The sequence below is a fragment of the Gopherus evgoodei genome, chromosome 7, assembly GCF_007399415.2.
Source record: "Gopherus evgoodei ecotype Sinaloan lineage chromosome 7, rGopEvg1_v1.p, whole genome shotgun sequence".
Classification (NCBI taxonomy): domain Eukaryota; kingdom Metazoa; phylum Chordata; order Testudines; family Testudinidae; genus Gopherus; species Gopherus evgoodei.
Genome location: NC_044328.1, coordinates 100,814,939 through 100,841,701, shown reverse-complemented (window position 1 = coordinate 100,841,701; position 26,763 = coordinate 100,814,939). Strand labels below are relative to the sequence as shown.

The following is a 26,763-nucleotide window of genomic DNA, read 5'->3' as shown; positions in this document are numbered from 1 at the left end:
CCTGCTGCCAGCTGGTGGCGGGTGGGGGCGTATCCATGCCAGACTCTTTTGCAGCGATCCCCAGTTGTTAGTTTGAGTGGCAAGAGCTGTTGCGTCGTTAGGAAGGGAACGGGGAGTCTGAACAGCCGAACGCCCACGCCTGGGGTTTGAATGGAGCAGCCTGTCATGCAGACGGAACACAAGTGCTTCTGTTTATCGCCAGCGCCCCAGAGAATCTAGCACAATGCCAGGAAATGCGAACTGCCAAGAAGGAAACTAGCAGATTGATCTTCACATGCTGAAGCCTCCAACAGCCAGGGATAGAACCCAGGAATCCTGACTCTCAGCCACGCCCCCACACCCACCTCTAACCCACTAACTCCCACTCCCATCTCAGAACTGGTTCTCACCACTAGATCCCATCGCTAGCTTCCATGGATCAGACACAGAGGTGGACTTTAACACATGCTTGCCAGTGGATTAAAATTTGTCTCCAGACTGAGTTTCATGCATAGTACAGAGGACAACATCTCCTTCCACCTCTAACACACACACAGCTCCCCCACTTTCTCCTCCTCCCACATACACCCCCATGCTGCTGGCAGCAGCCGTCACTCAGGGAGAATATTTCCCCCAAAGCTTTTTTAGGAAGGAAAATGAGGTTTCTCACATATAGAGAATTCCCATGGAAAGTTTCCGCCAGCCTTGGAATTGTAGATTTTTCTTTAAAAACTGAAAATTGACCAGTGTGGGGCCAGACGCCTTCCAGAGTTTGGAAGTTCCTAGCTGGAAACATTACAGTTCTGGGGAAAGCATGCTGGACTTTCAGCAGTTTTCAGCCAGAAGTCTCCCCGTTTGGGGCCAAATTGTTTCTTTCCAAATTGTCCAGGTTTGGGCTGAACATTTTCGCTTTTCAATGTCAAGTCAAACTGTTCTCCAACCAAGAGCAGATCCGCACTCTGCCCTTCCCCAGCAGGGCGCCAAACTGAGCCTGGTCGGCCCCCGCCCAGGAGCGGGGTGGTGTCCTACCTCGATGCGGCCGGTGTCGGGCTGGAAGCCACGGGAGGGATCCTCAGTGGTGACGCGGCACTGGATGGCACAGCCATTGATGCGTATGCTGTCCTGCCGCAGGCTCAACTCTGCCAGGCTCTTCCCCTCCGCGATGTGGATCTGGGCATGCACCAGGTCCACGCTGCCAAGAGAGAGGAGGAGGAGAGCTTGTGTTAACCTTCAACTGACTACAGCAGCGCCAGTGTCCACCAGAATCAGTCCCAGCAACCCAGCCTCCTCCACAGAGCTCAAGTGTCCCTGAATAACCCCCAAATAGGACCCCTGATCCCTCACGTGGAGCCCCCATAATGTCCCACATCACCCACCACAGCCTCTCCTCCTCGTGTCCCCACAGAGCTGGGGATCTGCAGGTGCATTGATTCTATAGCCTTTTGGGATCACACAGGGTTTTCTATCCACCAGTTTCAAAGTCATTGGCAAACACAGGCCAGGATTGGCACCCCCATTATTATACTAATGGGGAAACTGAGGCACAGAGTGGCAGGACAGTCCCCTCGCTGCTCAGTGCCTCAGTTTCCTCTCCAATCTTTTGTCTATTGCTCTTCAGAGGAAGGACTGTCTCTCACTGCGTGCCCGTGCATTCCACAGCATGACGGGGCCCCGGCTCTGTGCGGTGCCCAGCACAATGCCTCTCTCCCATGATCTTAGGGCCTCTGGATGCTACAGAAATACTACCTACAAGCATGGTAAGTTAAGCCTGTGTTTAAATGCTGTGTTGGACAACAAAGGGATTACTCAAGCAGGTACTTAACTACAAGCTCTTATGGGACCTTTTTTAAAAAGCCGTTAGGAGCCTAAATCCTATTGACTTTCAATAGGGCAAATAACTCCCATTTAGGCCTTTGAAAGTTGCCCTCGATGTGCTTTGATGAATCGGGGCCACCAAGCTGGGATTTTAGCCAGTGATTGCGCTTGTGTGATGCCCAAGCCAGGCCCAAATCCAGCTTGCAGGCCCCAGCCAGTCCAACTCTGAACACGCCTGAGTGGGAGTGCTCAGAAGACAGGGAACTGTTTTCACATAGTCCCACAGAGCCAAATTCAAGCATTCAGAGTCGTAAGTTGGGCCCCTGTGCCTCCGTTTCCCCTCCTGCCCTTTGTCTATTCAGACAGTGAGCCTTGGGGGCAGGATCTGTCTCTCACCGTGTGTCTGAGCAGAGCCCAGATCTCAGATAGGGTATGGAGAGCCTCCAGTCTGGCAGAGTCCTGGTGTGTGACCAATAACATAAGATTCATAATGATAAGGATTGAGGGTTTTACAGCACCATCCAAGTGACAAGCGAGCCTTCAATGCTCAGTCAATAGGGCAAACGCCTGACAAGGGCTCTAACAGACCAGCAGCCCCTGCAACACGCACACGTTGCGGGGTGATTGATATTTTATGATCCATGAACTCAAAGCTGGGTTGTAAACGCAGCTGTTTTAAATGCACCTGCCTGTGACCTAACCCCAGGTAGCTCAGATCTTGCCTTTACATAGACAGAGAGATTCTGAGGGGGGAGGGGAGTCAGGACTCTTGGGTTCTCTTCCCAGCTCTGCGATTAAGGGGTTAGTACATGGGGCAGGAGTCATGTTTCCCACTCTAACCCACTAGACCCCACTGTCCTCCCAGAGTCAGGGCTAGAACTAGGGCACCCTGTCTCCCAGCTCTAACCACAGGCTGGGACTGAGGCACCTGGCTATAATAAAGGGGCTATTTTAAAACAGAACCAGAAACTCCCAGAGTTAAGGCCAGAGGGGACCATGAGACAGTCTAGGCTGCCCTCCTGTGTAGCACAGGCAGAGTGTCACTCAGTTCCTCTGTATTGAGCCCAGCCACTTGGGTTGCCTAAGTATCTCCCAGCAAGGCAGCCAGTCTGGAGAATCCACCGCTTCCCTTGGGAGTTTGCTCCAATGTTTAATCACTCACATTGCTAAAAACTGGGGCCTTGTTTCTAATCTGAACACCTCAGCCGCCCTGAACTTGGGCAGAAACCTGAAAGCTTTCGCTCAGTGGAGAGCCACCTTCATTATTAGTTTTAGAGTCGTACCCAGAAACCCCCACCCAGTCACGGCCTCATTGGGCCTGGTGCTCCCCAGACCTGCAGCGAAAGACAGTACTCGGCCCAAAGAGCTTGCAATCTAAACAAGGAGTGGGAGGGGAAACAGGCAGAGAGTGACAAAGGGACTTGCCCAAGTTCAGTAGTAGGACTCTATACAGGACCCACAAGTCCCAAGACCTAGCCCAAGGCCACCTCTACTATATTACACTGTGTCTGCTGAGTCAGAGGGGTTATCCCAGCAGGTTGGGACCCCAAGGGGCTGCCGGTCAGGATTGAGGGGCACTGGCAGAGCTGTGAGGGGGAGCCGAGGACTGGGATAGCAGGAGGCTGTTGCTTGGGATTGAGAGGCACCGGCAGAGCTGTGGGGGAGCCTAGGGCTGGCATAGCAGGGGGCTGTTGGTCAGGATTGACGGGCACCAGCAGAGCTGTGGGGGAGCCTAGGGCTGGGATAGCAGGGGGCTGTTGGTCAGGATTGAGGGGCACCGGCAGAGCTGTGGGGGAGCCTAGGGCTGGCATAGCAGGGGGCTGTGGGTTTGGATTGAGGGGCAGCGGCAGAGCTGGGGTGTGTGAGTGAGTTTGTACGGAAACGGCAGCTCAACGATGTAGCTTTGCCTGTTACCTGCCCCTCTCCAATCACGTCCCTCATTTTCACGGACAATGGATCCAGTGCTGCTCCCCCCGCCAAATACAGGGTGACTGACAGCACTGTTGCTGGGGTTACTACCTCACGCCGTACAGACAGGCAGAGCAGCTGGGAAACTGATGCCAGGCTTCGAGCCATGGCATGGGGCGGGGGGAGTATGGGAGTCTGGTCTCTTTGGAGCTGGAGGCAGGCGAGCTCTGATTTAAGCAGCTCACACTCTCAGCACGGCCAGGTGCCTGCTCTGCCAACGCAGGGGGCGCTCCATTCCCAGGGGAATCTGGAGAGTGACTGTAGCCCTTAATTAACAGCCCCTTGGGGCAACTGCTGACTGCAGGGGAGGGGGCAGCAGTGGATATGATGTCCATGGAACGCTATGGGACAATGCCCCCCCACTGCACTGCAAACTCCAACTCTGGCCTCCCACTCCCACAGCTCTGCCAGTTCCCCTCAATCCCAATGGGGGGGCTGCAGGTCAGGATTGAGGGGCATTAGCAGAGATCATGGGGGTAGAGCCCAGGGCTGGGACCGCAGGGAGCTGTGGGTTGGGATTGAGGGGCACTGGTAGAGTGGCAATTAATTAACAATTCCACCCTGCTTCTCCAGTCACACAGACAGATGGTCTGAATTGCTGCTATTATGGTTTATTAATCATTTCCATTTCCCCTAGCACAGGGCAGTTGCTGTTCCCAGCCTCTGGACCCAGCGCCCACTCTTCAGTCAGGCATCTCAGAAGATCCAGCTTCAGTACTCAAAAGAGTGTTTTTAAAATTTCAGATGGATCTATTTCCTCATCACATTAGCCTGGGGAACTCATGGCCACTGGATCCCACTGCCATTCACCCTGCTTCCAAATGTAGAAATGAGGGGGCAGGGAATGTGCCCGGAAGGTGGCAAATTCAGGAACGATCAACGGGGAATGCTTAATGCTGGTGCCCCTTCATCCCAGGCTGATTGCTGGTAGCCAGGGCCTTGCCAGATTATTCCTAGTTGGAGAAGAAGCAGATGGTCCCACTCCGCTATTCCTTTGGTGCCATCCTGTTCATTTTCTAAGCATACAGAGAAAATTTTGTTCTTTGAGCACAGGAGGAACAAAGAGCTGGCAGTTGCCCTGGTCTGAAATCCCTGCACAAGTCTCCAGCCAGTCCTGTGCCCTGTGTCTCTCACTTAGGGTCACTCTCGTGACTACCCTGCTCACTATTTGGCTCTCTCATCCAGACGCAGCTGCAACCATTCAGCACCCCAGCCTCAGAATTGGCAATCAGGAAACCCCTGAGACTACACAATTTCGCTTCTGATCAGCCTTGCCACATGGAGCACTGGCTTAGACTTCTCCAGCTCTCTCACTTCAAAGAGGAGATTAATTGCTCTTCCTCCCATTTAGCCTGAAAGGCGCTTAGCACACCTATCAGCTGTAGCCAGGCCTATAAATCAAAGGCCTCCTGGAGGACACACCACCAAACAGGCTTGGGGAACTCCTCAGTACAAGATCCCTCTGCTATTCACCCTGCCTCAAAATGCTAGAATGAGGGAGATCATGGCAGGGGCACTGGAATAATGTGTATAGTGGGGGAGCTGAGAGCCACTGAACCAAACTGTAACCCTGAATATGATGGAAACCACTTCAAGCCAGGGGGTGCTGCTGCACCCCCAGTTCCTCCAGTTCTAGCACCTCTGGACTATGGCCCACAGCACTGCCTGATCATTGCTTCATGCTCCCCCACCTAGTGATCCTTGTCTTACACTTAGCCCGGAAGCTCTTTGAGGCTGGGACCATCTTTCCATGCTGGGTCTGTACAGCACCTAGCACCGGGCTCTAGTAGGAGTAATACAAATAAGAAGTAATTGGTTGAGCTTACACCGAACTCGACAGCACATCTTGGCCTGTCACACCATAACTTGAACACCGCCTCTGAGCCATTCCCATCCTTCAGGAAAGGCCCTAGGAGCAATAGCCAGCACCCTCTGGATCCTGGAGTATGGGGAGACGTGAAGGCCCTGACAGCCCTTCAGCACAGCCCCAGGGTACAAGCCTGACTGTCCCAGAGCCCAGCACTTCCACCTCAGCTTCCCCATCACGCTCTTCAGCCTACTTCCCCCGCAGAGGTAACCTAGCCCTGCAGCCGAGCCGCTCCGGGGAGCTCAGCCCTGCAGCCAGCTCTAAGACAAGAGAGCCTCCAGCATGCCGCCTTTCAGGCAGGGCCCAGCAGCAACCATCTGTCCTGCTGTCTAGCCACCTGGGCTCCAAACAGCCCAACAACCGGGGCCAGCTCTACCCACCTACCATTGCAGCAGCCTCAGCCAGCTCCTGGCTCTCCCCCAGGCTCCTCACCCCAGAGAGAAGCAGCCCATCTGCTTTCCTCCCCAGTACCAGGCTCTCCCTGGCTTCAGCCCAGCCCTCTGCACAGGTGTAGCAGGGCCAGGCTGGCTCACCCTTAAAGGGGCAGGTCGTCCTGTTACACCCAGCTACAAGCACCTCTGATGTTCTCTGTGGATCAAACAGCTGGTTGCTGGTACCAATTCAGGCTTCCCAGCAGAACACTCCCTCATCTCATCTCTGCCCACCCTCCCAACAGAGTGTAACACAATGACACCCAGAGGAAAGGGAAAGGTCATACAGTCCCTGGCGTGGGGGGCAGACTGGGGGGGCCCTACCATGGGGGAAGGAGGATTGTGGGCATGCAGAGCCCTGGTATGGGGGGCAGACTGGGGGGGCCCTACCATGGGGGAAGGAGGATTGTGGGCATGTGGAGCCCTGGTGTGGGGGGCAGAAAGGGGGGGCCCTACCATGGGGGAAGGAGGATTGCGGGCATGCAGACACCTGGTATGGGGGGCAAAAGACGGGGGGCTGCCATGGGGGAAGGAGGATTGCAGGCATGCAGAGCCCTGGCATGGGAGGGAATGGGGGAATGGTGGGTCATTCCAAGCTCCTATCATGGGCAAAAATAGGGGACCCTGGAATGGGAGAATGGAGGAAGGCGAGGCAGACCCCAGCCATGGGGGAGGAGAATGGGGACCGTGGAATGGGGGGAGGGAAGCCCACACAGGGCCCCTCCCATGGGGAGAAGGTGGGAATGAGGGACACATAGAGCCCCTGGCAGGGGAGAGATTGGAGGAAGTTGCAGGGAATTCTTGCAATAGAGGGGGCTGGGCAGGTGGCACCCAGGGAGCAGTGGGGGAATGGAGGGATGCCAGGGGCCCTGGTGGGGACAGAGCACTCAACCAGCAGAAGCTATGAAGTGTGTGACCTGCTAGTAGCAATTCTCATTAGTAACAGGGACAGCAAGCGAAGCAGGAAGACAGCACATTCCAAAGTGACCTACAGGAAACGCTTCATTCGCAGCCCACCCTTAGACTGGGGTACACGCTCCCACTAGACCCAGCTGCTCATCCCCTAGTCACATGATGTAAGAACAAGGGGCAGCCAGCAAAAGGTGGCAAATTCAGAAGTGAGCAGTGTTACTCTGGGGAACTCCCCGCCACAAGACACAATTGAGATGAAGAGCTGAGCAGGATTCCACAAGGGGACTGAACTTTTGTATGAAGAAAGGGACTATCTGGAGTTAAATGAGTAGGAGTTTAAAGACCCATCGAGAGCTTTGGGTTTGGTTTAACCCTATTCTGCTCCAAAGCTTAAGGCAACTGCTTACATAGGGGTCCCTCACCCAGCACTGAGATGCAGCTGCCTCTGGGGTGGGGCACTAGGACTGTTTAATATACAGGGATCCCTTGCCCAGCGCTGAGATGCAGATGTCTCTGGGGTGGGGCACGGGGACTGTTTATACAGGGGTCCCTCACCCAGTGCTGAGATGCATCTACCTCTGAGGTGGGGTACACGGACTGTTTATACAGGGAGCCCTTGCCAGGCACTGAGATGCAGCTGTCTCTGGGGTGGGGCATGCGGGTTGTTTACACAAGAATTTCTCATCCGGCACTGATACGCACACTCAAATGAGACTATGCAACGCTACTGTCCTCCCAACATTACCGTATGTCTTGGAACTATGACAGATAGTGAAAGTGCATGGCAGGAAGTTGAATGCATTTCACCAGCTTGGTTTGAGAAGAATGTTGGGAACTGATTGGCGAGATTGTTTAACCGATATGGAAGTCCTCTGCCACACAGCCAGCACAGTGAGGACTCAGTAACTGGGCAGAGTTGACTATGGTGGTTTGGCCGCTGCCCCGTGGCAGAAGCACAAAGTACGTCTTGGACTGGATTCCAGCTGTAGGAATGCGGAGGAGTGGAGGACAAGGACAATAGAGAAGGATGCTGCCATCGTGAAGACAACTTACGATGGAGTCAAACACCTTGGTCTGGACAGACGGCTGTGGGGAAATGGGCTGTGCCAGTAAGCACAGGAGACTCTATGGGTATGTCTCCACTACAGTTCGACACCGTGATTGGCCCGGCCAGCTGACTCAGGCTCGCTGGGCTCAGGCTAAGGGGCTGTTTAACTGTGCTGTAGACATTCAGGCTCGGGCTACAGCCCGGACTCTAGTACCCTGTGAAGTGGGACAGTCCCGGCTACTGCCTGAGCCCAAATGTCTTCACTGCAACTAAAGAACCGTTAGCCCAAGCCCGAGTTGGCTGGCACAGGCTAGCTGGGGGTTTTAATTGCAGTGTAGACTTACCCTCTGTCTAAGTAAGACTCAGCCACTTCTGGGGTGGAGCACAGGGGCTGTTTATACAAGGACCTGGCATTGAGATGTGACCACCTCCGGGGGTGGGGCAGCTGTTTATAGAAGAATTTTTGTAGGAATTTTTCCCTAGAGGCCAGTTATTCTATCGCTCCCCATTAGGGGGTGTCTTGCACCTTCCCCTAACAAAGCTGGTGCCAGCTGCTGTTGGCTAGATGGGTCCCCTGAATCACATTCCACTGATCCTCCCCCCCCACACATACACACAAGGGAAACTATATCTGTTGACCAGATAGGGAAACTGAGGCAAAGAAAGGCTACAGGATTTGTCCAACATCAGTAGGAGAGCTGAGAAGAGAGCACAGGAGTCCTTACTCCCAGCTCCCCCTGCTCTAACCACTAGACACCACTCTCCTCCCAGAGGTAGGATAGAACCCAGGTGGCCTTAATCCCAGTCCTACCAGCTTGCTATCTGTGATGGATTTCCAACTATGCTGCGGAAAAACGGATTGTTCTGATAGGGGCAGGGGGCTCCAGCTGAAAGGTGCTTCATGGAGGGAGCCAGGTCCATTGTCCCACCAGGAATAAATGCCCATCAAATAGCCTTATCTCCCAAAGACAGGCGGCTGCCCCGCACAATGCCAACAACAAAGCCGCCTGGCTGCTGTAGCTGAGGTGGGGCCATCTATGGGAGCATGGAGCAGACACAGGTTAATGCTGCCCCGCAATCACACAATGCACATGCCCCACAATCACACAATGTCCAGTGCAGGAAGTGGAAGGGGGGCAGATACTAAGCTATATGGGGCTTTGGGGCTGATCTGGGTGCGGGGCATAGTGGGCTGAGATGCACATGCCTCTGGGGTATGGCCTGAGAGCTGTTTATACAGGGCTCCCTCTTCTGGCACTGAGATGTAGCCACTCTGAGGTGGAGCCATGTGTGTGTGTGATTATATAGGGACCTCTTATTATTTTGGGGAAGTTCTATGGCCTGTGTTATACAGGAGGTCAGACTATGCGGAATCTATGAATCCCTCACCCAGTGCTCAGATGCAGCTGCCTTGGGGTGGGGCGGGGGGGGGGCTTTTTATACAGGGATCTCTCACCTGGTGCTGAAATGCACCCACCTCTGGGGTGGAGTGTGGGGGCTGCTTATAAAATTACAACTGTTGCAAGAAGAGGTGGCAGGATTTGGCTGCCAGCACTGGGTAATTCAGCAGCCTATGTCAAAGTGCTTTACAGCTGCAATTAAGGCTCACAGCCCCCTAGGGAGGCTGAGAATGGCTGAGAGGCCCCCCTCAGCAGGACACAGAGGTTAAGTGACTAGCCCAAGGTGACCTAGTAGAGCTGGAATTAAAATGAGTTAGTGCCAGCATGCCACATCCCCTGCCTCTAGCCAGGCTCCCCTGCAGAGAGAACAGGAGGGGGAAGGCTTTCGCAGGAGCAGCAGGGTCTGGTGGCTACAAGTTTGAAGTGGGAGCCAGGACTCCTGGGTTCTGTACCTGGTCTGGGTTGGAAGTGGGGTCTAGTGTTTTAAAGGAGTTGGAAGCTAGGTTCTTTCCCCAGCTTTGAAAGAGGAGTCAAGTCCACTGGTTGGGGGGAGCTGGGATGCAGGATGCCTGGATTCTATTCTCATCTCGAGGGCAGTGGGGTTTAGTGCTCAGAGGCCTGAGAGCCAGGACTCCTGAGTTCTAGCCTAGCTCTGGGAGGGGAGTAGTACCCCATGGTTAGAGCAGGGTGTACTTGAATGGCACAAAGGGGCTTTTATATAATGAGAAAGTCCACTGTGCATGAATGCCATGTCTCCTCTCTGGGCCCCGCTCTCATCCCTTATCAGTGGTTCCCTGACAAGGCTATTTAGCCTCTTCTCCTCTTGACAAATTGGTTCTGAGCCCAATTTATTTATTTTATGCAAGGAACAGTCCTTAGATTGCTGTTTGGGCCTTTTAATGCAGTGATTAATTGGGAAAGGTTGGAGTTTTTTATGTTCATTAAAGGTTACAGGATAAATATGCAAATATCTCAATTTAAAGAGCTAAGCGTGTCATAAAAGCAGCCTGCACACCGGCCCCAGCGTGGCTATAAATCTAGCTACATATTAGCAAAATAAATATAAACTAGGGCTCTTATTAAAGAAGCCTTGAAAGGTGGGTTGTTTGAGCACTGATAGGAGGATTCAAAAGCTCTTTACAGGGTAAATTCGCTGCCATCTAGTTCGTTTTTTATCTGCACCCGTCGCTATAGTATGGGAACTTTGCAACCACAAATGAATTTATTTGTATTGCAGTAATGGGTAACTGAGCTGGGGGGGCCCATTGTGCTGGATCAGGGCCCCAATTGTTTTGGGTGCTGCACATATTCCCACTTTAGATCGGGGAGACCCTACTGCGCCCGGTGCTGCACAGACACACAAGAAAAGACAGTCCCTGTCCCAAAGACCTCAAGTCTAAACAGACAAAGAGCTGGAGGGGAAACTGAGGCAGAGAAAAGCAAGGAAGCTTACCCCAGGTCAGAGACAGAACAAGGAATTAGAACCCAGGAGTTCTGACTCCCACTTCAATGGCCTCGCCTCTAAACCAGACCTCTTTATATAACCTCACACTGCCCCCCTGCGGTGAAAGGAAATGTGATCCCCATTTTACAGATGAAGAAACTGAGGCACAGAGCAAAGAAGGTCATGCAAGAGAGCCAGGAATTGACCCCAGATCTCCAGGGTCCCAGCTGGGTGCTGTAACCCCAGCCTGAAAGTTGGCTTAGCAAACAGCCTGGAGTTTCTTGGGAGTCTTGGGTCTGGCCAGCCTGCAATCTTTTGCAGTCTTTGCAATGGTAAAAACTCTGAAGTTATAAACTGGGCTGTGAACCTGTTCTGAGGATAATTATAGTGATTGGAGGAAACAATTACAATTGTTATGGCAAGAGACAGCAGGTGGCGCTATTTCTGGCAACATCCAAGTTGTGTCAGTGAGAGAGAAGCAGGAGATCTAGTGGATAGCACAGGAGCAGTGAGGACTGAAGAATGATACAAACTTGGGACAGGCAGCAGAAAATCTTCCCAGCTTCCGCTCCTATCGCTTCTAGCTCTAAAAACAGACTCTTGGCAGCATCTCCTCCCTACCAGAGGGCAAACTGGCCTTTAATGTGGATAAATACAAGGTTTCCGGTGTCAGATCTTGGGCAATCAAGGATACAAGCGGTGACATCGGCTAAGCCCAGCCAAAAGCAATGTGCGCAGCTTCGAGGTTCTGCGGCAGTTCGCAACAGACAAGAGGTTTGTAGAGAACAGAGAGCCCTGTTGGGACAGTGCGAGTCAAAGGAAGAGCTGCAGGTGATGATGCGTCGTTTCAGCAAAGGACCTTGAGATTCGGCAAAGGCTTTAATATAGCGTTGCGTGTTCGTGTGATAAATATTTTATATGGCACCCGCTGGAGTGACAGCAAGGCCTGTGGTAAGAGAAATCAGACAGGCTGCCAGCCCGTCACACAAATCAAACAGTGTTCCGACATCCTCATTGCTTGTTATGAGGAAGATTAGGGTAGATTCTACAGACCGCAACCAAGGGTGGGGCCTCTGCTGTGCCGGGTGCTGCACAGACAGTGAAAGACTGCGCCAAGGAGCTTCCAATGGAAAAATACAAAGGGGGGGGAGGGAGGGGAACCAAGGCACAGAGAAGGGAAGGGACTTGCCCAGGGTCACCCAGCAGGTCAATGGCAGAGCTAGGAACAGAGCCCAGGAGGTTCTGATTGCCAGTGTACTCCTTGTTCTAACCACTACTCTCTCCCTCGCACTAGGAACAGACCCTAGATGTCCTGACTCCCAGTCCGCCCCACTCTGACCACTACACCCACATTTCCATCCCAGAGCGGAGGATAGAACCCAGGAGTCCTGACTCCCAGCCCCAGCCCCACCCCCACCTGCTGTAACAAGCAAAGTACATTGCCTCTATGATGCAGCAAGGAACTAAACACGAACTACACGTTTAGAAAGAATCGTTCTAGGGGAAGGTCATAAATGTACTTGCTTTTTGTGTATTTTTATGGCGTATTGATCTCAAGGGAGAGTAATTTGTCTGGCATGTGCCAAAGCATGCAAGCAATTACACAGCTCAGACTCCTCCTCAGCCAGCTCCCTGGAGCTGAGGCGATAGCAAGGGATCTCAGTGGAAATGCCAGCGTATGTAGCTAGCTCCAGGCACTGACACACATGGGGATCATATGCCGAGTTTATTAAATGTGCATGCAGTGTATATTTAACAGGCATGCAACATATTATATTTGTAGGCCACATATTACACTTGTACACACGACATGAAACAGGCACCCTGCATATATGCATGTAATATATATTATTATTTGCATGCAGTAAATATATATCCTATACTACATGCAGTATATTAAATAAGCACAAAATATATTACATCTGCATGCAGAAAATTACCTGTGCATACAGTAAACTACCGGTGCATGTAGCACTGCATATTTGCATGCAGTAAATTCCTAACTGTGTGAGGTATTTTACATATACCTGCAGCATATATATGCGTGTGAAGCATACTACACATGCATGTACTGTGTTTGTACGCAACATGTTACATATGCAAGCAGTATATTTAAGAGGCACTCAAAATATGTACCCAATGTATATATCTGTATGCCATATATTGCATATGCACACAGGATATTAATGATCCAAACAGTACATTATATTTTGATGCACTAAATCACTGGTTCTCAAACTTTTGTACTGGGGACCACTTTCACACAGCAAACCTCTGAGGGCGACCCCCTCCCCTTATAAATTAAAACCACTTTTTTATATTTAACACTATTATAAATGCTGGAGGCGAAGTGGGGTTTAGGGTGGAGGCTGACAGCTCACGACCCCCCAAGTAATAACCTCACGACCCCCTGAAGGGTCTCGACCCCCAGTTTGAGAATCCCTGCACTATATTAAATAAACACATAGTATATTAGATCTGCATGCTGCATATATATGAGCATGCAGCATATTGCAGTATGAACAAGTATATGTGTGTGTGTGTAGGTATGCAATCTATTACATTAGCACACAGTATCTTACATGTGCATACTGTATATTATATTTGCATGCAGTCTATATATATCTCTTGGCATGTGGTAAATGACTTTTGCAGGCAGCATATTAGATTTGGAAGCGGCATATATATGCACGCAGTATATTGCAATACGCACAGCACACCGAGAGTGGCATGCGTTCAATTACATTTGCACTGCAGCAGCCCTATAGATTTTCATTGGCACCAGATCCGTTTGCTTCTGGATTTCGTGCCACCTCAAATTAGATTTCCCCCCAAGAAATGAGGCAAAATTATCTGCTAACGCTGCAGCGACCCAATCAGGTGCAAGATGGCCGGCAGTTTTGGATGGCTGGGCCAGATAATGAACACAGTACATTCTGTGTGTCTGGCCCTGACCTCAGAACATAGCAGTTAAACCTGAGCAACCTTTGCTGTTAAGGAGAGACCGATTCATTTGCACCAGCACTGGAGAATTAAGAAGAGCAGATGGAAACTTTCCAAGGGCACAGTTGGGAAAGGAGAGAGGATCCTACCGTGTGCGCCCGCAAAAACAAACGCACACAACACGTACCAACTGCCCAATTCTCTCCAGCAGGGGGCAGACACACCAACCCAAGCCTGATTCTCTCTAGCAGGGGGCAGCGCCCCCCCCCCGCATCCCCAGTACTATCTAAGAACATGGGAACTGTTGTGCAGGATCAGACCAATGAGCCCATCTAACCTGGTATCTGACCCCCCCCCTTAACCCGATCCCTGCTGAGTTGGATCAGATCTAGGGGGCCATCCAGCCTAGTATCCCTCCCCCTACCCCCAGATCAGACCAATGTGCCCATCTAGCCCTGTCTTCGGTCTTCAACAAAGGCTGTCCCCAGAAGTTTCAGAAGCGTCAGAAAACCTCAGAACCTGTTGATACCAGGACCCTGACTGCTGGCAGCCAGCAAGGAGTGGGCCTCAGACCTGAAGAGAACTGCTTTGACTTTACGCACTGCTGCCATCTAACCAAGTCCCTGCCTGGCCCTAGTTCCAGTCGTACGCCAGCACCTTGCCATCGGGCAATGCACCAACCTTTGTGTGATGGGGAAGCACCATTATCCTCTGCGTACAAAGAGGGAAACAGACACAGAGACTAAGTGGCTTGCCTGAGGTCTGTGGCAGAGCAGGGAAGGGAGCCCAAGGGTCCTGGCTCCCAGGTCCTCTGCTCTAATCCACCCCCTCCACGCCCCTCCCAGAGCCAGCTGACTCCCAGCAATTCCTGCACTAACCACTAGAGATCACTCCCTTCCCACAGTTGGAAATAGAATCTCAGAGTCCTGACCCCCACAGCCTTCTGCTCTAACCACTAGACATCACTTCTCTGCCAGAGCCAGCAAGAGAACCCAGGAGCTCACCCAGGAGTGGGGTCTAATGGGTTACAGCAAGGGGGGCTGGGAGCCAGGACTCCTGGGTTCTCTCCCCAGCTCTGCGACAGGAGCAGAGTTTGATGATTAGAGGAGGTGACAGGGTGCATGTAAAAAAAATCACCAAGAAGCCCCCACCCAGCCACGCAAGACAGAGATAACCTTCCTGCTCCTCACCGCCTCTCGCAGACAATCGAAGCAAAGAGAAAAGTGAGACAGGCTCCCCAGCCCAAGAGATCAGCCTGGATTCTCAGAGTGGGGGCTGCCCACCCAATTCAGGAAGAAAACCAGACTGACAAATAAAAGCAAGAAGGAGGTGGGAGAGTTTCTCTAACGGCAAGCAGCAGTGCTCACCACTGCACAATGGAGAGCTGGCTGCACGCGAGGGCGAAGGAAGAGAGAACCGATTTCAAGAGCATTACATGGCTATTTTTAGGCACGGCTCTACCGGCCTGTAATCCAGGGTGGGATGGCTAGGGGAGCAGGAGTAGCAATGGGGCATGACTGGGGGTCTCTCATTATTATCTACAGCTAGATCCCCCTACCCCCCCTCAAGGGCTAGGAGAGAAGTGGCTTGGCCACAGCATTCACATTTATGATCACGGTGTGTATTGCAGTGACATGCCAGGTGCTGCACACACCCTGATCAAGACTGGGGCCCACAGTAGTGCAAACACCCAGTGAGAGACAGTCTCTGGCCCAATGAGCTTACAACCGAAATAGACAACGGGTGGGCAGGGAAACTGAGGCACAGAGAGGCAAATAGACCTCCCCAAGGGCAATGTTAGTGCCAGGAACAGAACTCAGATTTCCTGGCTCCCAGTCCATCTCTGCGCCAATCCAGTAGACTCCCTTCCGCTTCTAGAGTTAGAAACAGAACCTAGGAGTCCTGACCCCCAGGCCACCCTCTTAGCGGTTAGAGCCCACTGCATGACAACCATCATTGAGGCTGATTTGTTCCCAGGGTATACAATAGGGCAGAGGTAGGTAACCTATGGCACGTGTGCCGAAGGCAGCACAAGAGCTGATTTTCAGTGGCACTCACACTGCCCGGGTCCTGGCCACTGGTCTGGGGGGGTCTGCATTTTAATTCAATTTTAAATGAAACTTCTAAGCATTTTTAAACCTTATTTACTTTACCTGCAATGATAGTTTAGTTATATATTATAGACTTCTAGAAAGAGACCTTCTAAAAACGTTAAAATGTATGACTGGCACGTGAAACCTTAAATTAGAGTGAATAAATGAAGACTCGGCACAGCACTTCTGAAAGGTTGCCGACGCCTGCAATAGGGTTACCAACTTTTTAGTTGCACAAAACAAACACCCTTGCCCTGCCTCTTCCATGAGGCCCTGCCCCAACTCACTCCATCCCCCCTCCCTCTGTCATTCGCTCTCTCCCACCATCACTCACTCGCTCATTTTCACTGGGCTGGGGCTGGGAGCTGAGCTGCAGGAGGGGATGAGGGCTCCAGCGGGGAGTGCGGCTTCTGGCCAATGGGAGCTGCGGAGCCGGTGCTCAGGGTGGGGACAGCCCTCACAGCTCCTGTGGCTGCCCCTATGCCTAAGAGCTGGAGAGGCATGCTGGCTGCTTCCCGGAAGCCATGCAGAGCTGGGTAGGGAGCCTGCCAGCCCCACACCAACCGGACTTTTAATGGCCCAGTCAGTGGTGCTGACTGGAGCTGCCAGGGTCTCTTTTCGACCAGGTGTTCCAGTCGAAAACTGGACCCCTGGCAACCCTAGTATACAACAATGCAACAGCACCTGAGCTGAGCCAAGTTACATTGACAGCCACCAAACAATGCCACAAATGGTGCACATTCGAGCAGTTAGTGGGGGTGGTCTCTCGCAGCCAGGACTCCTGGGTTCTATCGCAGCTCTGGGAGGGAAAGAAGGTCTAGTGGTTAGAATGGGGGGCTGCAAGTCAGGACTCCTGGCTCCAATATCCTCTCCAACCCTTTACCCTTCTATGCCTCCATTTCTCTGAGAGTCAAATACTTCATGGCAACACTGCACAGGGAGGAGGCTGGCTTGGCCGGGGGTGTGGGGAAAAGGGGTTCATGCAGCACTTCAGCCAAGTCTGTAGAGCTAAAACCTCATCCCAGCCCCTTGTAGCTGCTGGAGCCACCCAGGCTAAGCGATTTATATTCAGCCCAGCTCCCTGGGTTGGAACATCAAAGGGATTCTGCTTCCCAACCCCAGCACAGGAATATTCACCGCGCGGACGCCTCCGGCCTCCTGCTTGCCATACCGGCCCCCCCAGCCATGGGGCCATGGCCAGACACCCCTCAGCTGGAAATGAACGACACCACTCCTCAATCCTTCCTCGTTGCTCTCCAGGCTGTGACCAGGAGCATCATCTTCAGAGGAGAAGCACTGGAGGGAGGGGGGTAAGAGCATTGGCTGTGAGGGCGCTGGAGGGAGCAGACGCACTGGCTGTGGGGGAGCTCCTGCTTCCTCCAGTCCTGGTCTGTCCCAGCAGGGGCGCTTTAGGGAACAGGGCAGGAGCACTGGCTGTGGGGGAGCTTCTGGCTAATCCAGTCCCAGCCTCTCCCAGCAGGGGGCGCTGTAAGGCACTAGCTCAAACTAAGATCAACTCGGCAAACAGTGGAGGAGATGTCGGAAACTGCCCTGACCATGATCTGCATGCCCTGTATGTGCCTATCTCCGGGAGACCCCTGAGGCCAGACAGCCTGGGGAGAGAAATCCCCAGAGCCCCCCAGGCAGGCAGGCAGGCAGGCACACCAGCCCCTCTGTAGTGAAGCAGGCTGGAAGCTGTCAGCAGAACACATGGCCTGGCTAGAGCTTCCCTGGGAGCAGAGACGGCTGCTTGGGGAACTGTGAAGCCAGAGGCTGCATCCTGCTAATTAGAGCTAATTTTTGTAATTGGCTGCATATGTCCAATGCTGACGAGGATTTATGGCATTGTTAATGCCCCTGGAAACACACAGCGCCCCCCTCCCCTTTTCCCATTCCTAATCTCCCAATTGCCAGCTAATTGATAACAACTTCACATTCATTATAGTGCCTAGCTTTGCCAAGAGACTCTCTCTCTAGACATGGCTGTGGTCCGTGCATTGTTTACAAAGGATCCCTCGCCCGGAGCTGAGATGCAGCTGCCTCTGAGGAGGGACACAGGGGCTGTTTATACAGTTTCCCTCACCCGGGGCTGAGATGCAGCTGCCTATGGGGTGGGACACAGGGGTTGTTTATACAGGATCCCTTGCCCAGGAGTGAGATCAGCTGTCGTTATCCCTTTGTTACAAAAGGAGATGCTGAGGCCCAGGATGGGGCAACGACTTGCACACGCTCACTGGCAGCGCAGGGAGTAGAACCCAGTCACCCCAAAGAGGGCACAGTGTTCTAGCCGCTCCCGCATAGCTGCAATCCAGCCCTGCTGTCCTCTATGAGACTATAATAGGGTGCTTGGCCCTTTAAGGGCCAGGGGGCTTGGGCCATTCAGCCGTTTTATTTATCAGGATCAGACCCAGCTAAGAAGTCTCAGAGTTCTTCAGCCCTCAGATCCCTCTTATGGCTCTTTCTCTGTGATGTTTCAATGGGTACACCCCAGAGCTGACACAGCATCCCAGTCACTGGTGCCATGAAGTCAACTCTCTGCTCCTATTCAGTGCTCCCTTCTGATCCACCCTAGGACTGCATTCAATCTCAGCTCCCTGTTCACACTGGGAGCTCACAATTACTTGCTTTTCACCAGGATCTGACTCCTTTCCAGAGTCCCAGAGTCCAAGGGCACAGCTCCCCCTCCCCACCCCGTAGGTACAGCTGACATTTCTTGTCCCTGTACACACAACCTTGCCTCTGGCTGTAGGAAAATGCACATTCTTCGAATGAGCCCATCTTCCCAAGCGACTCCAAGTTGGAAAAAGGTTTGGAAGGGGCATTCCTGTGCGGTCTAGATCCATCGATTGTAAGGCCCGAAGACACCTCAGAGCATCCAGTCTGACCTTCTGTCTTTTACAGGCCATTCCATTTCCCCCAACTCCCCCTGGGTTAAGTCCAGTATCTGGTGTGTGTCTAAAACATGCCATCTAGTGCTGGGCTAGCTGGATGTTGGTCCTGAGCCACTCTGAGCTACATTCGCCACCATTCAGGAAGCCACAAATTGTCCTGGCCTCAGTTGCACCCATTTTGCGGGACCAACAAAGGATGGTGCAGCAGTTCAGGTGCTAGCATGGGCCACTTGGGTTCCGTCACAATCCCTGGACCAGACACGGGGGGCTAGATTCACAGAGGTTCTTCTGGGTTGCAGTGTCTAAGCTGGAGTGCTCCCCGGGGGCCTGATGCCGAGTGGAAGTCTTGGCTCCAAGTCAGATGCCCCATGCCTGGCGTGTAAGGAAAGGATGCTCAGAAGCCAGCAAGCTGCGCAGGGAGCCGGCTCAGGAAGCCAAGAGTGAAATGCAGAGGAAAGAGGCAGGGTTCAGGGTCCAGCACCTCACTCACTTGTGAGCCCTCTCCTGGAGTTAGGTGCCTAAGACAGGGCGGCCCTTTCTCATGGAGAAGCAGAGAGTCCTGCCCTCAGATGGCCAAGAGCTTGGCACTCAGGGCATTCGGCAGGGCTGTGGAAAGATGTGTTCAAGTCCCTGCTTGGGCTCAGGCAGAGTGGGGATTCAAACCTGCATCTCCCACAACCCAGGTACGTACCCAGTCCACTGGGCTGTTACCCATTCTGGGCCAGACCTACACACATGCTATCTTTTGCACAAGGCCTAATCCTGAGCATGCTCAGAGCACACCTACAGTATCAGGGGCCGCTAGCAAGCTAGCGGGGGAACACACAGTGTGAGAATCCTGCCTCAGGGCCGGGGTTTTGGCTGATGTGAGGCTCCGAACTGCCTGTAAGCTGTGATGTGGCATCAGGAGTCAATGGTTTTGTGCATGTTGATGGGCAGGGAATTAGGCAGCAGCTGAGCAGGAGGCTGGAAATTCTCAGTGGCACCTAGATGTTGGACTTATGGACCTACATCCTTTTGTGGGTCTAGCCCCTAAGAAGCTGGCCCTTGGCTGCCCTGTGCCTCAGTTTCCCCATCTGCACAATGATGGTAATAGCCCTGCCCCACCTCCCCCAGGGGTTGTGAGGATAATGCATTAGAGAACATCAGGGGATGGGGTGGAGGCAAGCACACATCTGATTTGCCGAGCATGCCGGGCCAAGATCATGGTAAGATAATATCTTATCCTGGTGCATGACCTCCAGGCCTTCATCAATGTAGACAGTGCCCCCAAACGGTGAGGGCTGCTGGTAGCATGGCACCCGCAAGCAGGCAGGATCAGAAAGGATCCCGCTCTGCTGCAGTCTGGGCTGTCTCTCACCTGCTCATGTGACAAGTCCTCATAATGGGGGCCAGACGTCACTCTGCTAGGAGTGCTGATGAACTGAACAAGGTGACAACGTGCGTGCTTGGCGTTTCAGTAACTGTGCAGCCGTTCGTTGCTCTCAGGGCTCGATGGTGGGGGCCTATCGATGGCACTTACATGGCCCCATCGCTACACAGGCTGAGCGCCTCAGGAGTAGTAATGTATTATCCCCAAGACTCCCCGGATAGGCAGGGCAGAGCAGAGATCACTGTTGTACAATGGGTAAAATGAGGCACCCAGAGGCTAAATGACTTGCCCAACGTCGGTGGTGGAGCAAGTGAATCGTGGTGTCTCAAGTCCTCAGCTAGTGTCCTAACCACTGGGCCATCCTTCCTCCAGTCTGTAATTATTTATCATTCATTATTTATGCATGGGTTTTGAACAATTATATGTGCAACGCTCTGGGCCCCAAGTCTGGTTGGGGGGGGTCTGTACAGTGCTTAGCACATGGGGGGGTCTCAGTTGACAATCCCCCGCCATGTGCTAGGCACTGTATAGTTGGGCCTTTGGATTGCTACCATCATATGAATAGGCTTGAAAGGATGAGATTTTTAATCCGTAAATGTCGGTAACCATCGGTTTCACCACACACACAAACCGACGCAAAAATACTTCCAAACACAACAGTCGAAATGTACAGACGCAGGGCCGGCCCACAACATTTTGGCACCTGAGGCGGGGAGCTCAAATGACGCCCCCATGGCCCCTCGCTTGGGCCAAAACTTTGAAAGATCTCAATTCTGCCTTCTTCCTGTTCTACTCCTCTCATGGTACTGCTCTGCTACCTACCCCAGTAAAGGAGAACTGACAACTTAAAATGCCTTGTTCAAAAATTTTAAGCAACACTTAACTTTCAAACGCCTCAACAGCAAATGTAACTTTTCTTGTCTGCATAGTAAACACTGGCGTTTTTATCTGTTTGAATAATCAAAGTGGTGCTTTCTGTGCCTTCTTCGCTGCAAAGATTTGAACTGCCTCCTGAAGGTCCACAGTCTGGGCCAGCTCATGCTCTGTTGAGATGGTTGTAAGGCCGTCCAGCCTCTCCTGTGTCATTGTGGAGCGTAGATGTGTTTTTATTAATTTCAGCTTGGAGAAGCTGCGTTCTCCACTGGCAACTGTTACAGGAAGTGTTAGAAGTATGCGCAGAGCAACAAAAACATTTGGAAAGAGGGTGGTCATCTTATTTGTGCACATATATTCCAGAACAGCCTTTGGAGATGATCCTACTGAAATGTATCTTGAGCGGGCTTTCAGTTCATTACCTAAGTAACTCGCATCAATATCGCACATCATCATGTGTCAACACAGTCTCTAGTGCCCTGCATTGCTGGTGTAGGTCTTCTTCAGGTATAGTGAGGAGTTTTGGAATATCAGACAACATCCCAAATATACTGCTGTGTTCCTTGAGCTGCATGAAACATTCTTGAACTGACTGTATTGCACAATCTAGTACCTGGTTAAAGAATTCAACTTTGAATTGTTGTTTGGGGTCGCTTCTGGAATTATCCTGTGCCTCGTAATCAAAATGTCTTCTTCTTCGGTGACTCTTGTATTCTTGAATGGGTGGGAAAATAGCTTCAGTGTGAAGTTCCTCTGCCAACTTCTGTGCACTCTTCAGAACGTTTTGAAATCCCTCATCTGACTGTTAAAACTGGAGGTATGACTTTGCTTTGTCCAGTTGTTCCATTGCTCCAGATACATCAAGGTCAACACCTTGGAGTCTCCTGCTTACAACATTTATTTCAAACAGTATGTCATGCCACAACACTAAGCCACACAGAAATTTGAAGTTATGTATGTTTCTGGTGATTCCATTTCCCTCTGCCACTGTTCTCCCATGAACAGTTCCTGCCATAGTATAATCCTCCATAATGGCAACTATGGCATCATCATCTATCTTCCCAATTTGGTGTTTGAAAGGCTTTAACGCCTCCACTCGACTTTCCCATCGTGTGGTACTCAGTTGTTTCAGTGTCAGAGAAGAAGTTCCCAGATGTTGCTTCAAAATTTGCCATTGAAGAGTTGCTGCAGAGAAAAATACATAGATACTTTGAATTATATTAAAAAATTCAGCAGCCTCACTAGAAGCTGATGCTGCAACACTGACCACCAAGTTCAGTGGATGAGAACTGCATGGGACAGAAAAAGCTTGATGGTTTAACTCTCAGATCCGTGTCTGCACTCCTCTGTTCTTTCCTCTCATGTTGGCACCATTATCGTAGCCCTGACCTCTCATGTCAGCTATCGCAATTCCCGTATCTTCCAGCTTTTTAAGAAGCACATTTGTCATACCAGCTCCTGTAGTATCATCATCGTCAATAAATTTTAGAAAATGGTTCACCATTGCAGGGACATTTTCACTAGGTTCTGTTGTTGTTACAAAACACACCATTAAAGTCATTTGTTCCGTATGTCTGATGTCATAACAGTCCAGAATAACAGAGTAATATCTCGCTGACTTCAGATCTGCCACAATCTTCTGTTTGACTTTTGTTGCTAGTAACTGTATGATCTCATTTTGAATTGTTTTTCCAAGGTAGTGGTGTATGTACATTTCTTAGATGGTGACTCTTCTTAGATGCACCTGGAGTACAACATCAAACTCAGCCATCAGCTCCAAAATTTTAAGGAAGTTTCCATTGTTTGGCACATACAGCTGATCTGAAGTGCCACACAGTGCTAGGTCTGGGTAACAAGCATTCTCACGATGGCAATGAGCCCTTTCAGAACATTTTGCCAGTAAAGACACTCTGATGCAATCTTCTCTTGATGCTGATCATCTATGGTGGCTTTTAATCTCAGTCTCATCTCAAGCTCTTTCCACCTATGGAATGCTCTCTGGTGATTTGCTGCCTTCTCATGGCATGCCAGATTTCTAGCCGGATTTTTCCAGTCCTTTGTTTCTGTAGAACCCAATGTGGCTGGAACATTAGACTGGAAGAGTTTGCAACAAAAACAGAATGCAGCATTCTGGGTTTTTGAATAAATAAGCCATGGCCTCTCCACTTTGTCACCATTGTGGATTTCACGCCAGTAGTGTGTTGGATGGAAACTTCTATTCATTGTCTTTGGGGAACATGAAGTTTTTCACTTGCTGTGGCCCATGCAGTACAATGAAGTCCCTCAGGCTACTGCTCAAGTGGGTCCACAGTCCTGGATCATCTAGACTTAAGGAACTAAACTCAGCGGCAGCAGTTTCTTGCACCTTCACCACACTCTTCTCTGATCTACACTTTTCTTCAGGAATGTGCATCCATTTGAGATGGAGATGTGGATGCTGCAGTAGCTGCCAGGTCACCTGCACTCTGACTAACTGGAAGATCAGGCATCTCCTCGTCACTCAAATCCTCACTGGGGCCGGAAGGCTCACCGGGAACATTTGTGTCTATGTATCTCAGGAGAGCTCCTTCCTGCTTAGATAGAAAAGCTTCCTGTGCTTGCTTTCTTTTTCTGAATGTTGCCCCAGAAGGGCGCTTTCTTCTTTCACTCATGACTGCTGTTCTGTGCCAGCTAGAGTGGCTCTCAACACTCAGTTGAAGGGGACAAATAAGCAGGCTGGTAGCAGAGACTGACTGAGGGAAGATATCAGCGTCTTAAGGGCAGGAGCGGCTCTAGCTTTTTTGCCGCCCCAAGCACGGCAGGCAGGCTGCCTTCAGCGGCAAGTCTGCGGGAAGTCCCTGGTCCCGCGGACACGGCGGCTTGCCTGCGGGAGATCTGCCAGTCCCACGGCTTCGGTGTACCCACCGCTGAATTGCCACCGAATTTGTGGGACCGGTGGACCTCCCGCAGGCATGCCGCCCTCGCAGGGACCGGCAGGGCGTCCCCTGTGCAGGGCTCGCTCTACCATTTACGCAGCCTAGGCAATCGCCTAGGGCGCCAGAATAAGTGGTGGGCGCCGTTTTGCCAGAGGGGGCGTCAGGCGGCTCCGGTGAAGCTGCCGCAGTGGTGCCTGCGGAGGGTCTGCTGGTCCTGCGGCACCGGTGGAGCTGCAGGCACAACTGCGGCAGCTCCACCGGATCTGCGGAGCGCCAGACCCTCCACAGGCACCACTGCGGCAGCTCCACCGGAGCCGCGGGACCAGCGCGCGGGGCGGCGAAATTGCCGTCCGCCTAGGGCGCTCAAACCCCTAGCGCTGGTTCTGCCCCTGTGGCTTGTCACCCCAGGCATGCGAGCGCTGGTGCCTGGAGCCGCCACTGCTTAAGGGCCTTCCTGCCTCCTACTGCTTCAGCTGACTGCCTGTTCTCAGGTGGGTTCAGGGAAGCAGCAGGAAACAGAAAGATCCCTGAGAAGCTGGTGTTAATCAGTTCAGGTGCCTGGGGGTGCTAGAGGAGTACATAAGAGGGTCCTCCCCTTCTCTCTCCCTGCTGCTTTCTGTTACTCTCGCTCACCTTTTCTCCTGCCTGCCTGTTATGTCTCTTGCGCCCTCCTTCCTCCAGCCCAGCACTCCACCATCTCTGTGCATCTAGGGCAGAGAGAATACATATGCACCAGCAGCAGACACAATTTTCTACACTCTGGGTCCTAGTGGCACCTCCCCACAGTCTGGCACCTGAGGCGGCCACCCCAGTTCGCCTCAGACGGGCAGTGTCAGAAAAATGTTGCTTGGAAACTTATTCCAGTTTGATTTAAGGAGACTTACTTTGTCTATGTGGGCATGCCATGTTGACAATTTGTGTTTTAACAGCTAGGAAGCTTTGATTTTGTGAATCTCAGCCTCTCCTGTCGTTCAATAATTATTGTCTCACTCCCCCATTCTGTGACCCTCCCCATAATTTCCTGCAACTGTGAACATTTCAATCAATAAAAATTGTAAAAAGCTTTAAAATAAACATCGCTATTATCTGTCGCTATAAACAATGAAAAATTCAAATCAAATTTGGCCAAACCCTCTATATAAACAGCAACAGTACGCCAGGTGAATCACAATTTTAGCACATAGCACGACTCAGGCACCTAGCAATCTTGTGCCTCATGATATTTAGTTCTTTCCTTAAAGCACCAGCTCCCGGAGTCATGAACATATGAGAAACTTAACTTTTTTTTTTCTTTTTGGAGATAGTTTTCTAACCCTCGCAGTGGGGGAGAAAACCTGGAAAAGATTAACATTAAGGGCTCCAAAACCAGAAGGAAAACTAAAAAAACAAGATGAATGTTCAAAAATCTCATTATTTCCTAAGCCAATTTCCTGCTTTTAAAAAACCTTCTTGCTGTGTTTTTTAAGCCAAGCCTCATAACGTTTAAGCCAAGGGGGTGATTTTTAAAGCCAGTGTGGTGATATTTCTGGGGATCTCTGATTTTTTTCTGCACCAACCTGATGATTTTCAAGATGACCTGACTTGTGAATTTGGAACACGCAAGCCTCAGAGCCTCTGATATTGCTGGTGGCAGCTCTGCTGAAACATCAGCCAAGCTGGGAGGAAGGATTTCCTTCTTCCCCTCCCAGGCGGAGTGTGGGGGCTCCCACTGCTCCTTTACAGCGCGGAGCCTAAAGCTGTGTGCGTGAAAACATGTCCCGGCTTTGGGGAGGTGAATGCTGCGAGTTCAGCCCAATGTCTTGGTCTGCATCTAACTGCAAACGCGACATCCACCTTTAACAACCTGCTGAACTGCCTGCTCATACAACAGCAACCAAGATGTGGTCTAGCTCTCTGGAGCATATCACACAAGGCTACGAGCCACGGTGCAGGGCTATTCTAGTCTATAGGTTATATGCAGATGGAATTTGGCTTGCATTAGCACTAGGAACCCCAGTCATGGGCCATGACCCATTGTGCCAGGTGCTGTACAAATACAGAACAGAGTGGAAAGACAGGTTCTGGGGCATACCCGACTGGCTGGGCCCATTAGTCTGATCTAGGACGGCAGGATGGGAGGCCGAGCTAGATGGGCCTATTGGTCTGAGATGGGGCAGCAAGCAGTGTTTGGATTCAGTACACCCTCTTCCCCGCTCCATCCCATATGTCACATTCCCACACTCCTCCATCCTCTCATCTCCTCCTCCCAAGCGCTAATACCACCTCCCTGCTCCTACTCCATATCCCTCTGTTTAGACAGCTAAGAAGATGCCCCACCACGGCAGACTGGGGAGCAAGAGGCATCACTTACTCTGTGATCTCTTCTGTCACCGTGTGCTCCACTTGAAGCCGGGAATTCACCTCAATGAAGTAGTGTTTGCCATGTTTATCTACCAGGAACTCCACGGTGCCAGCATTTTCATATCCTACCTGCAAGGAGATAAGGGATTCGTGAGGGTCTGAGCATTCTAACTGTGTCTCTCAGAGGCAAATATATACAGAGTGGTTGTGGTTAGGGCACAGGACTGGGAAACAGAGCCACTGTGTCTGGTCTAGTGGTTAGAGCAGAGTGACTGGGACACTGGGCTCCAGGGATCTATCCTTGATGCTGGAAGGGGAGTGGGGTCTAGTGGTTAGAGCAGGGTGGGGCTGAAAGTAAGGATTCCTGGGTTTATTCCTGGCTCTATGCGGGGACTGGGGTTGAGTGGACAGAGGAGAGCTGGAAGTCAGGACTCCTGGGTTCTGTTTCCCTTGCCCTGCCTCTGAAGATGCA

At 51.7% G+C, this 26,763-nt stretch overlaps 1 protein-coding gene across 4 annotated transcripts in view; it reads right to left on the bottom strand.

The window, feature by feature from the left end:
• The window catches only part of PC (pyruvate carboxylase), a 239,134-nt gene that overhangs the window by 83,769 nt on the left and 128,602 nt on the right, over positions 1 to 26,763 (bottom strand). For all 4 annotated transcript variants that reach the window (XM_030568620.1, XM_030568617.1, XM_030568618.1 and 1 more), the window contains 2 exons: positions 26,302 to 26,420; positions 1,009 to 1,171 (listed from right to left, as the gene is read on the bottom strand). In XM_030568620.1, the coding sequence (XP_030424480.1) occupies positions 1,009 to 1,171; positions 26,302 to 26,420 (282 nt within the window). The remainder of the gene's footprint in view (positions 1 to 1,008; positions 1,172 to 26,301; positions 26,421 to 26,763) is intronic.